The sequence below is a fragment of the Pseudorasbora parva genome, chromosome 25, assembly GCF_024679245.1.
Source record: "Pseudorasbora parva isolate DD20220531a chromosome 25, ASM2467924v1, whole genome shotgun sequence".
Lineage (NCBI taxonomy): Eukaryota > Metazoa > Chordata > Actinopteri > Cypriniformes > Gobionidae > Pseudorasbora > Pseudorasbora parva.
This window is the reverse complement of record NC_090196.1, coordinates 4,265,875-4,278,196: the sequence shown is the minus strand read 5'-3', so window position 1 is coordinate 4,278,196 and position 12,322 is coordinate 4,265,875. Positions and strand designations below refer to the sequence as shown.

Sequence of the window (12,322 nt, the reverse complement as noted above, 5' to 3'; positions counted from 1 at the left end):
AGAAAGATTAGTAGCTAGGCTACACTTCTCATGACTTCTGGTTTGAGCCGTTAGTTCTGTCATCATGTCTGATCTGGGCCATGACAGCCTCATATGTAATACATGTGTCCGGAAACAGAAAAGATTCGTTTTCTCGAGTCTTCAAGTCATTCGTTCATCAAGTCCCAGCCCTATATACAGTCCCTGACAAAAGTCTTGTCGCTTGTGTACAAATTGACCTAAAGTGCCTCTGAAATATATTTCTAATCAAGATTTTTTTTACTAGAAATGGCTCATTTTAATCCCACCAGCTTTTGTGATAATGTTTCAGTGAAAAACTAAACTTTCAAAAAGTATTCTAATATTCACAGCTTGGTAAAGCCCATTGAGTCAATTTTTGCAAAGACATAAGTGTTGTCACCTTGTCATATGAGCTTCACCTGTGACTAATAATGGATCAATTAGGTCTCAAGTGTGTACAAAAAGAACCCCAGTACGCTAGACCTTCACATCAACTGCAACTAGACCTCTGCAAACATGCCTAAGATTCACCCTGAGACTAAAGTTTTGATTATCAAGAGTCTGAAGACCAGATCCACTGCTGATGTGGCAGACACCTTCAATGTGTCTCAGCGTCAAGTACAGAGGATAAAAAAAAGATTTGAAGAGACTGGAGACGTTTTTGACAAGCCAGGGCAGGCAGACCCCAAAAGACAACTGCTCGAGAGGACCATTTGTTGGCTCGAAAATCCAAGGCCAGCCCATTATTCACTGCAGCAGAGCTCCACGAGACCTGGTCACCTGAAGTCCCTGTGTCAACCAGAACAGTTTGTCGGATTCTGTCTCGAAATGGCCTCCATGGTCGAAACAGTGCCCAGAAGCCAGCACTAAACAATAGACAATTGAAAAACCGTGTGGCATTTGCCAAGGCCCACAGCCTGCTAAAAGGATGGATGTAGGAAAAGTGGCAGAAGGTGGATTTTTCAGATGAATCTTCTGTTTTTACACCACAGTCGCCGCAAATATTGCAGGAGACCTACTGGAGCCAGAATGGATCCGAGATTCACCCAGAAAACAGTGAAGTTTGGTGGCGGAAAAATCATGGTCTGGGGTTACATCCAGTATGGGGGTGTGCGAAAGATCTGCAGGGTGGAAGGCAACATCAATAGTCTAAAATCACAAGAAATCTTAGCTACCTCTTATATTCCCAACCATAAAAGAGGCCAAATTCTGCAGCAGGATGGTGCTCCATCGCATACTTCCATCTCCACATCAAAGTTCCTCAAGGCGAAGCAGATCAAGATGCTCCAGGATTGGCCAGCCCAGTCACCAGACATGAACATCATTGAGCATATGTGGGGTAGGATGAAAGAGGACGCATGGAAGACTAAACCAAAGACTATTGATGAACTCTGGGAGGCATGCAAGACTGCTTTCTTAGCTATTCCTGACGACTTCATCAATAAATTGTATGAATCCTTGCCAAACCGCATGGATGCAGTCCTTCAAGCTCATGGAAGTCATACAAGATATTAAATTTGGATCTCACAGCACCACAACTTAATTTGCTGACATATTTTTTTATTTGCTGTAAATTTGTTCAATTTCTGTATAGGCGACAACTTTTGTCTTGCCAAAATTTGACCTTTCTGTCTTGATTAAATGATAAATATTTTTTCTGTGAACATTATTTATTTCAGTGCATTAAACATCATTTGGGAGGGTTTTAGCTTTTCATATGAGCTATTTCTAACACCAATTAATTCATTAAAAGTCAGGTTAATATCAGGTATTTCTAGAAAATAGATAAGCGACAAGACTTTTGTCAGGGACTGTATGCACAGCCCTATATAGGCAAGGCTTTGCAGTCTGTACCGGAAACAGAAGAGATTAGTTCATCTTCCGAGTCTTCTCGTTCCAGTCGTTCGTTCAAATCCCCAGAGGCTGAATGCAAAAGCAGTTCATCTCCCGAGTCTTCTCGTTCCAGTCGTTCTTCGGGTCTGAAATGCAAGGCATTTTGTTGACCAACACTTGACTAAACAAAAAAGGTTGACTAACTGTATTGAAAACTAAAAAGCACATTTGACACAGGACTAAGACCAAATAAAAAATATTTGACAAAATTAACACAGTGCACCAGGATGCACTATGGGAAGAAGGCAAGCCAGCGGAGGGAGTGTGAGGATTTGGGCAATGTTCTGCAGGGAAACCTTGGGTCCTGCCTTCCGTGTGGATGTTACTTTGACACACACCACCTAGCTAAGCATTGTTGCAGAGCGTGTTCACCCTTTCATGGAAACGTTATTCCCTGGTGGCTGTGGCCTCTTTCAGCAGGATAATGCGCTCCTGCCACAAAGCAAAAATGGTTCACGAAAGGTTTGAGGAGCACAACAACAAGTTTGAGGTGTTGACTTGGCCTCCAAATTCCCCAGATCTCAATCCAATCGAGCATCTGTGGGATGTGCTGAAAAAGCAAGTCCGATCCATAGAGGCCCCATTTCGCAACTTACAGGACTAAATGGATCTGTTGCTAACATCTTGGTGCGATATACCACAGCACACCTTCATGGGTCTAGTGGAGCCTTGATGGGTCAGGGCTGTTTTGGCAGCAAAAGGGGAACCAACACAATATTAGGAAGGTGTCATAATGTTAAGTCTGATCGGTGTATATACACAATATATACAAATCTCACTGGATTATTGCATTCTTTGCCAAAGGAATTTGTGCAAATTTGTCAAACATACAATGTGATTCAAACTTTAGCACAGTACTGTTTATATTACTGTATATATTATTGTCTTTTTATTTCCTTACAGAGGCCGCTCTCAGCAACAGCATCTCTGGTGTGGCTGCCTTATACATCTATCGATCAGCTCTTAAGAAACCTCAGTGAAAGCCAGATCAATGAAAAGGTGAAACATTGTTCACTTACATTTTTCTTAATGCCTGAGTTTAGACTAAAGTTTAGGAATTGGTGTTTTCATCTATTGAGATGGGTTAGATTACAAAAGTGATTACAAAATGATGGAAATGTTAAACTATTGATTTTTAATGTTGTTGGTTTATAGGTATAGAAACTGTTTATCACAATTTTAATATATACATAGTTTCAGATGGTGATGGGCAAAGTACTGCACTGTTCTTGTTTGGCAAAACTTGTTTTGTTGTTTGGTTCGCACACGCAGAACACCATGACTAGTTGTCCAACAGCAGCACTAATTTAATTCTGTGTTTGACCCGTTTAATGTAAAGACTGTGATCTAACCCATACCTGCATTAAAATGTTACCTACGCTAAGTCACCTTTATTTACATTGCGCTTTTTATTTATGACATTTTTTGAAAATTGAAATATCACATGATCCTAAGTATTCAGACCCTTTGCCCAGTATTTAGTAGAAGCACCCTTTTGATCTAATACAGCCATGAGTGTTTTTGGGAAAGATGCAACAAGTTTTTCGCACCTGGTTTTTGGGATCTTCTGCCATTCCTCCTTGCAGATCCTCTCCAGTTCTGTCGGGTTGGATGGTAAACGTTGGTGGATAGCCATTTTCAGGTCCCTCCAGAGATGCTCAATTGGGTTTAAGTCAGGGCTCTGGCTGGGCCATTCTAGAACAGTCATGGAGTTGTTGTGAAGCCACTCCTTCATTATTTTAGCTGTGTGCTTAGGGTCATAGACTGGGCCGAAGGTTCACCTTCCAACAAGACAAAGGTCTTGAGCACTCTGCAGAAGGTTTTCGTCCAGGATATCCCTGTACTTGGACGCATTTATCTTTCCCTCTATTGCAACCAGTTGTCTTGTCCTTGCAGCTGAAAAACACCCCCACAGCATGATGCTGCCACCACCATGCTTCACTGTTGGGACTGTATTGGACAGGTGATATTTTCTTCAAACGCCCCGACTGGTGGAGGGCTGCAGTTATTTAGTTGACTTTCTGCAACTTTCTCCCATCTCCCAACTGCATCTCTGAAGCTCAGTCACAGTGATCTTTGGGTTCTTCTTTACCTCTCTCACCAAGGCTCTTCTCCCCGATAGCTCAGTTTGGCTGGACGGCCAGCTCAAATAAGGGTTCTGGTTGTCCCAAACATCTTCCATTTAAGGATTATGGAGGCCACTGTGCAATTAGGAACCTAAAGTGCAGCAGAATTTTTTTTTTTTGCCTTGCCACAGTTCTGTCTCTGAGCTCTTCAGGCAGTTCTTTCAACCTCACTATTCTCATTTGCTCTGAGCTGTAAGGTCTTCTATAGACTAGGGGTGTAAGAAAATATCGATACACTTGAATGGATGTGAAATTGACCACATCGCCATATGTTTGGCGATACTGTATCGATTCTCAAAAACACTGTATCAATATTTATATATTTATTTATTTACATCCACGATTTGTGGCTTTGTGTTCGGTTTAAACCACAGACTGTATAACACCCAACCGCTAGATGGCAGTGTTATCCTATAACATATAACTGACGCGCAGCCGGAGAAGCGCAAGGTGAAAGTGCATCGCTAGTGTTTGCAAAAGCAAACTCCGCTCTCAAGACGATAGCATTATTCCGCTCCTGTAGTATACGGAGCTGAAGTGTGGACTCATGTTGGCTTCAGCTAAAAAGAAGCCACTAAGGAAATCGACAAGAATCATTTTGTTTGCACAATAGGCCAAGTTAAAATCCAATACTCGGGAAACACATTGAAACTGAGAGCTCGCTTAACATCCTGACGCCACGCGCTGCTGAGAAGTGTCTGATAGAATGTACTGCACGTTTTCCTCTCAGTAACAAAATAAACACACACCAAAACTGACAGCGGTGGCAGCTGAACGAAAGATAATAGCGATGTGGATATGGATGCACCAGCTCTGCAGTTCAGTACTTAAAATAGCACTTTATACAATAGACTGCTTTATAGATAACAGCTTAACTGTATTACATATAAAACAAAGTCATTCAGTCAAGAAAGGGACTGTATCTTCTGTTGTTAAATAGCCACTGCTATACTGGGAACCTTTACATTAGATTGCACAAAATAGTGATTAGTGATATAAATTATACTGTATTAATTAAATAAAATACTTTGTGTTTAATGCATATGGTTGTGTTCTTTGTACTTTTAAATTATTAAAAAAATTAAAAAAAAAAAACACGAAAAAGAAATATCCCAACATATTGCCTCTCTTACAATATTGCCATATATTACAATATATCGCCAGATTCTTGACAATACACAGCCCTAATATAGACAGGTGTGTGGCTTTCCTAATCAAGTCCAATCAGTATAATCAAACACAGCTGGACTAAATGAAGGTGTAGAACCATCTCAAGGATGATCAGAAGAAATGGACAGCACCTGAGTTAAATATATGAGTGTCACAGCAAAGGCTCTGAATACTTAGGACCATGTGATATTTCAGTTTTTCCTTCTTCTTTTTTTTAAATCTGCAAAAATATCAACAATTCTGTGTTTTTCTGTCAATATGGGGTGCTTTGTGTACATCGAGAAAAAACTTAAATGATTTTAGCAAATGGCTGCAATATAACAGTGAAAAATTTAAGGGGGTCTGAACACTTTCCACTGTATATTCATAGTTCAGTTTGGTCAGATCAATAATATTGTTGAATATTAAGTGTCCCCCATCAGGTAGACAAAATGGATGGAGTTTTATTTCATGCTTCATAATCAATGAAGGTGACTTAAGTTTTAAAAACATCAAAGGTGTAATTAAAATATATCATTAGAAATTATTTTTAAAGGTCCTGTTCTTCGCGATTCCATCTTTCAAACTTTAGTTAGTGTGTAATGTTGCCGTTAAAGCATAAATAATAGTTAGTTTAGTTTTTACTAAAAACATTCAGGTCTTAATCCTCAGAAGCCACTCCTAGTGCCACCCCTGCACTTGTGGTCTGACATTTGGTGTGTTTAATGTATACAATGTGTCTAGCACAACAGATTTCTCATAAAATTATCTCTTTACAATAAATACTTTCTTTGGGATCCTATACGAAAAATATTCCAGAATCTCTGGCCAATTGGTTGCAAATGAGCTTTGTCAATTCAAAAGACATAACAAAAAATATAACAACAAAATTATGAAAATTCAATTGAAGATATGTCTAATCTGTGATTTCAAGTTACAGTACTCAGCAGATTTTCAAAGTGTGATGACGTTTTGCGTGCATGGCTTATTGATGTTCTCTGGCTTCTCTGTCTACAGATGTACAAGAATCTGAAAGATAAACTAGAAGAATATCACAGACTGGTGGATCAGAGCAGCAGACATAGACTTATGGCCCGTTAATATCTGCTCAGAATTCCTTCTTGGACCTGTACTTGGTATGGGTAATGTAGATGAAAATGAAGTTTATGGCATGTAGTTGTTAAGTTGCTCAATGTCCCATGCAAAAAGTGTATGGGGAAACTCCATCAATGATTTGATAATGTGTGTCAATTCAGTCGCTTGATAAAAAATAAAAATATTTTTATAAAGACACTGTTAAAAATATCTTAAACTTTGTATGTTGTACTCTTGACTTAACGGGTGTGGTTTAAATTAGAAATCCAATAAAAAAATGTTTAATTAAGATGTGTAATGTCTTGACATGTTTCAGACTTAACTTTCTTTTCAGAGCTTATTTTAAAAATCAAGATGCAAATAATTTGGTAAGTGCGCCAAATATATACACTCACCTAAAGGATTATTAGGAACACCTGTTCAATTTGCAATTATCTAATCAACCAATCACATGGCAGCTGCTTCAATGCGTTTAGGGGTGTGGTCCTGGTCAAGACAATCTCCTGAACTCCAAACTGAATGTCAGAATGGGAAAGAAAGGAGATTATCGCTACTGAAATTCAGGAACGCCTCGATGATCACCAGACACAACTGAAGATTCAGCAGCAGCGAGCCAGATCGAAACGTTCAGGTGCTGAGAGATATGCGTCTGCAAAGCAGAATGTAAATGTGGTTATGTAAATCCTCACATAAACCCATAATAATAATAATACATTTTATTTGTACCTGTGCTCTTCCTACCTGTATAACAACTTATCAAGTGGGAAATATACATAAATTGTTATCAGTTTGCACTGCATAAGTTATGAATTATATATAGATTAATCCTTATTAAAGGTACTGAAGTTATTTACTCGAGCAGAGCATATTAAGTGAGCTATTACTTTTGTTCTTTACATTGTCATTATAAGTGAATACTGTCACTTTAAAAGATCTTCCGCTGTCGCACATGAAGTCGCAGTTACAAAACTTACAAAACACGTGACTGTCCTTCACCTGCTCCTCTTCAGAAAATTACATTTGCTGTCCCATTGATCACGGTATTTACACGAGGGTTTGGGTGTCTTCCGTCTCTATCGTTAGTTACGTCCATCATCCGTCTCTGTTTCCGTCCTCATCTGACCTCACACATTATAACCTTGCGACAACGGCCACCTGTAGGCTACTGCAGATGGCAGTTATCGCGAGGCTAGTTACAGAGCTCAGATCGGAAATGTTTTTTTGTTTTTTTTACTCCGGTTTTATTATTTTTTAATAACGCAGGTTAAAATACGGGAGATTTACAGGAAAATACGAATGCGGGAGGACGGCGGGAAAGAAGGGTAAAATACGGGACTTTCCCGGCCAAAGCGGGATACTTGACAGGTATGTCCCCATGAAGATAGTGAATCTTTCTGATCGGCCTCTGACTTTAAAGAGGAATTGCAAGTTGGCTGACGTATCGCCCTGTATGCAGGGTTCCCGCAGGGTCTTAAAAAGTCTAAAATTCAGGAAGTTAAATTTAAGGCCTTAAAAAGTCTTAAAAACGCCCATATTTTCATCCTAGGTCTTAAATTAAATTTACCAAAGTCTTAACTTTTACTTCCTTTCAGAAACAAAACCTTTTAGTTTTCTTTACCCGACTACATGCATTATTACTCCTTACACTTTTCCTTCGGCTTTTTAGAAAGCAGCGATTGGCGAACGGAAAGCAAGAAATTACCGATGTTTGGTCTGGAAACTCACCATTGACAGCTCAATCCGAGGGGCGGATAAACGGTTGTCTTTCAAACTCCCTCTGCACGCGATAGGATAGCGCTACACCAACCAGAGCAACGAAGGTGAAGCAGAGCTCGCTGACAGATTAAACATTCGCCGTATCCGGTCGGCAAAACTCTGAACACATCTTCCCTTCTTCAGAATGACTTCAGTGCCGTTCTTTGTTCTTTTCTCAGAGAAAAGCTTAACTCAAGTCTTCCAGAGTCGCGGTCAAAGCTGATTCGACAGACCGCCACCGTTCGCCAGTTTCTGCATCTGAGAAAAATATAAGATAGAAGAGGGCAGCATTACCATGTGATGTTACTCAGCAACCACCAAAACTTAATTTGGATATCACCACATTGGAGTTATCCAGCACTCACACACTTACCCAGAACCACACTTTTCAAAATGAGCCCTTTGAATGTAATTCATTGTGATGCAAAGCAGAATTATATTTCCCCAGTCACATGATCTTTTAGAAATCATTACAATTTGATGCTCAAACTTTTCTGATTATTATCAATGTTGAAAACGGTTGTGCTGCTTCATATTTGTGGAAGTTATATTTTTCAGGATTCTTATTAAATATTTTTACAAAATATTTATTAAATATAAATATAGTGTGTAACATTTTAAATGTCACTTCATCACATGATGAATTAAAATATTAATTTCGCTCAACAAAAAAAAAATCATTCTACAAATGTTTGAATGTTAGGCTATCATCGTTTCCACAAAAAAATTAGCTGCACAAACAGTTTTTAACACTGATATTAAATAGTAAATGTTTCTTGAGCATCAAATCAGCATAAAAGAATGATTTCTGAAGGATCATGTGACAAACTTTGTTAATACCAACATATTTATAAACAATACTAAGGATGAACTGATTAATGCATCATTTAACTCACCTCAACTCTTCTCCTTTGGATTCTTTAAAGGTGGTCTAGAATGAAAATTGAATAAACCTTGCCATGAGTTGGGTTCACTAAGCTTGCCATGTTATACAGTTATATAATTTATGCATGGTATAAGGGATTATACAAGTATGAAATGATATACTGGCTTATATACAGGGGGAAACATCACAAACTTGCTTAACCCTAAAGGGCATTTTACATGGTGCACAGATGCTTTCCCAAAAGTAATCATTTGAAGTAATCAGGGTAATTGATGACAATAATCATGTGAAAAAAATCACACTGAGTAGCCAAAAACCTGACTAAAAAAACAGCAACAAAAACTGCTGTGTACACAGTAAAAAAAAAAAAAAAAATGCTAGCGGCGCAACGTGACAGGAGCAAATATAACATTATAATCAGTGGTGCTGTCTACTCTGGATTGTGTAACATGACAAATCTTGGACTTTTGACACAAAGGACAAATGGGTTTGCAATGATTGCTTTCAGTAAACAGCCCCATTATGGTTCTTCGATTATTCCTGTTCATGCAGTGTGTAATATCACTGTTTGTGAATGTAAATCTTCTGCAAAGTTGAAAAGTCAAAAGTGCACAATAGCTATTTGTCTCCCAAAATAAAAGAATCAACTCCGAACCACCTATATGAGTCATTTCGATTTTGAAATATATTATTTGGACAACTCTAATGTGGAGAAACAAATGGTGATTTTTTTAAAACATTAAAGGTGCCCTAAAATTTTCTCTAAAATCTACATAGAGGGTATGTGGCTTATTTAAGGGCAAAACTATTCCAGATACAGTTTTACAGGTCCATTTACAACCCTAGAATAAAATGGTCTGTTTTTGCCTTATTTGGAAGATCATACAGATAATATTGTTGAGCTCTGCTCTGATTGGCTGTTTCACAGCAGGGCTCATTTCAGTAGCTTACACAAAAAGTGCAGTTAGCAATTAGCAAACAGCACAAGCGGCTCGGGAGTCGTGACAGAACACAGGCAGACTGAACGACATTTTAAGCAGACAATCTCAAATGGAGATTGCTAAAAGGCAGCCTACTTGTTTATTGGTGTTTTAACAGCTGCACGTCCCTGCTAACAGCTAAATTCAATTGGTGCGGTATCCTGTTAAAAATAAACATCAAGCATTCCTGTTTACTGTTCTGTTCTCTTCTGTGAGAAGGCTTTATGAAAAGTTTTCACATCCCCCACACAGCCCAGTACAGAAGATTTGTCCTCATCTTCACAATGCCTGAGAACTTCTGTTGATTCTGTGCAGGTCCACATTAATGCTGCCTGGCCTTAAACATGGGCTGGTTATGCAAATGTGGAGAGGTGTAAATATTAATGATCCCGACTGTTACATCACAATCTGTGTTATGTTGGGATTCGCCCGTTTTTCAGTGGTCTTTTTTTCCAAGCAATAAGATTTACATATGAAGTAGTAAACAATGGTGTTTGAGGCTCATTATATGTTCGTTCCATGTAAAGAACTCAAATTCAACTTGCTAAAGTAAATACAGTTTTCCATTCTACCTTAACACTTGAGTGATGAAGTGTATTTATGATGATGATTATTGTTATTATAAGGACAGATCATCTGCTGGCATGCATGAGAGTGACAGAGAGACTGTCTGATCGTGTGCTTCAAGCTGCCCAAAACAACAGCTGTATGAAAGCCTCCTCATGCCCTCGCTGATGCTGAATTCATTAAAGTCTCTTTCAGACTGTTTGCTGAACACACAGAGGACGCGTTTGGGCTTTTAGCAACTTTTCCACTTAAAATATCCGTCAAATTTACACGCGGCTTTTCCCCGCGGCTGAAGCTCACCTTGGGTTTGATCTGTCGATGGCAAACTAAACATGTCCTCTACGCGTGTTTAGTTTCCAATGAAAGCTCTGAACCTTTGCTTTGTGTTCACTTTGATTTGACTATGACAAACAATTTTACCGCTTCAGTTTTCCAACAAATGTGAGAGAAGAAAACACGCTCGAGAGGCTCGTGGAGGCGCGCAGACACCGAGCGGGCAGGTTGAGTCTATAAGGTTCTCATGAGTCAGTGAAGAGAGCAGCGCCGCGCGAGCGCCATTCATTTCTGAAACCAGAACAGCGTTTGAAAGATTTTAGATCTGATCAGAGAAAGATGGCAGAAACCGCCCCAGCACCGGCTGCTGCCGCCCCGGCCAAAGCGCCCAAGAAGAAGTCCGCTGCAAAGGCCAAGAAAGCAGGTCCAGGCGTCGGTGAGCTCATCGTCAAGACAGTATCCGCGTCCAAGGAGAGGAGCGGCGTGTCCCTCGCCGCCCTGAAGAAAGCTCTCGCCGCCAGCGGCTACGACGTGGAGAAGAACAACTCCCGCGTCAAGATCGCCATCAAGGGCCTGGTGACTAAAGGCACCCTGGTGCAGGTCAAAGGGACCGGCGCCTCGGGATCATTCAAGCTCAACAAGCAGCAAGCCGAGACCAAGAAGACGCCAGCCAAGAAAGCGGCTCCTAAAGCGAAGAAGCCCGCGGCCAAGAAACCCGCTGCCGCCAAGAAGCCCAAGAGCGCAGCGGCAAAGAAGCCCAAAGCCGCCAAGAAATCGCCCAAGAAGGCCACGAAACCCGCCGCTAAGAAGGCGACGAAGAGCCCCAAGAAGGCGAAGAAGCCAGCAGCCGCTAAGAAAGCAGCCAAGAGCCCCAAGAAAACCAAGGCGGCTAAACCCAAGACGGCAAAGCCTAAAGCCGCCAAGCCTAAAAAGGCAGCTCCCAAAAAGAAATAAGCATTGGTACAAACAAATAACGTAAATTCCTCAACGGCTCTTTTAAGAGCCACCCACTAATTCTGAAAAGAGCAAAACTCTTGTATTTTACTGATTTGATCAGTTTTAACGGAAAAGTCGAGAAACTTTTTCTTGACCTGTAGCCGCTAATGGACACTAATATAAATCACCAGATAAAACAAGTCTTGAGTCGCCAAACCATTTTTATACAAATAAAACACTTATCACTTCATTTTAAACACTTCATTTGAAAAGCTTGTTTAAACAGTTGCTTCACAATTTTAGTTCAAATATGATTACACATATTAACTGCGCACAGAAAAAAACACTGATAAGTTAATATTAAGGTTTATAATTCCCTTGCCATCTGTTTAATGTCAATCATTTATATTAATGTTCTATCAAATATTTAATTTTACTTTCTTATTAATCACAAATACGTGTGCATAATTATACCCATAGACATCATATAGATATGATATATGATGTCTATGATTATTCCCGCTAGGAAGGGGGTTGGGCTTTGGAGGGAAGTTCAGTGATTGGTTAAAATCTCTTCAGACTCTAAACCAATGAGCGACTGGCACTCTGCTTTAAAGACAGTGTGAAGACAAGCACTCTCATTCTGTCTTAGTTTCGACTGA

General features: G+C 39.8%; 2 protein-coding genes across 3 annotated transcripts in view; both read left to right on the top strand.

Annotated features, from left to right (window-relative positions):
- The window catches only part of nup160 (nucleoporin 160), an 86,266-nt gene extending 79,720 nt beyond the window's left edge, over positions 1 to 6,546 (top strand). For both annotated transcript variants that reach the window (XM_067437061.1, XM_067437060.1), the window contains exons 34-35: positions 2,797 to 2,892; positions 6,186 to 6,546. In XM_067437061.1, the coding sequence (XP_067293162.1) occupies positions 2,797 to 2,892; positions 6,186 to 6,269 (180 nt within the window). In that variant the 3' untranslated portion in view covers positions 6,270 to 6,546. The remainder of the gene's footprint in view (positions 1 to 2,796; positions 2,893 to 6,185) is intronic.
- A 4,487-nt stretch (positions 6,547 to 11,033) lies between these two features.
- On the top strand, positions 11,034 to 11,866 carry LOC137064842 (histone H1-like). Its single transcript, XM_067436374.1, has one exon. It carries the CDS (start codon positions 11,064 to 11,066, stop codon positions 11,676 to 11,678), a length of 615 nt encoding a protein of 204 aa, XP_067292475.1. The 5' UTR covers positions 11,034 to 11,063; the 3' UTR covers positions 11,679 to 11,866.
- Positions 11,867 to 12,322: the final 456 nt, after the last annotated feature.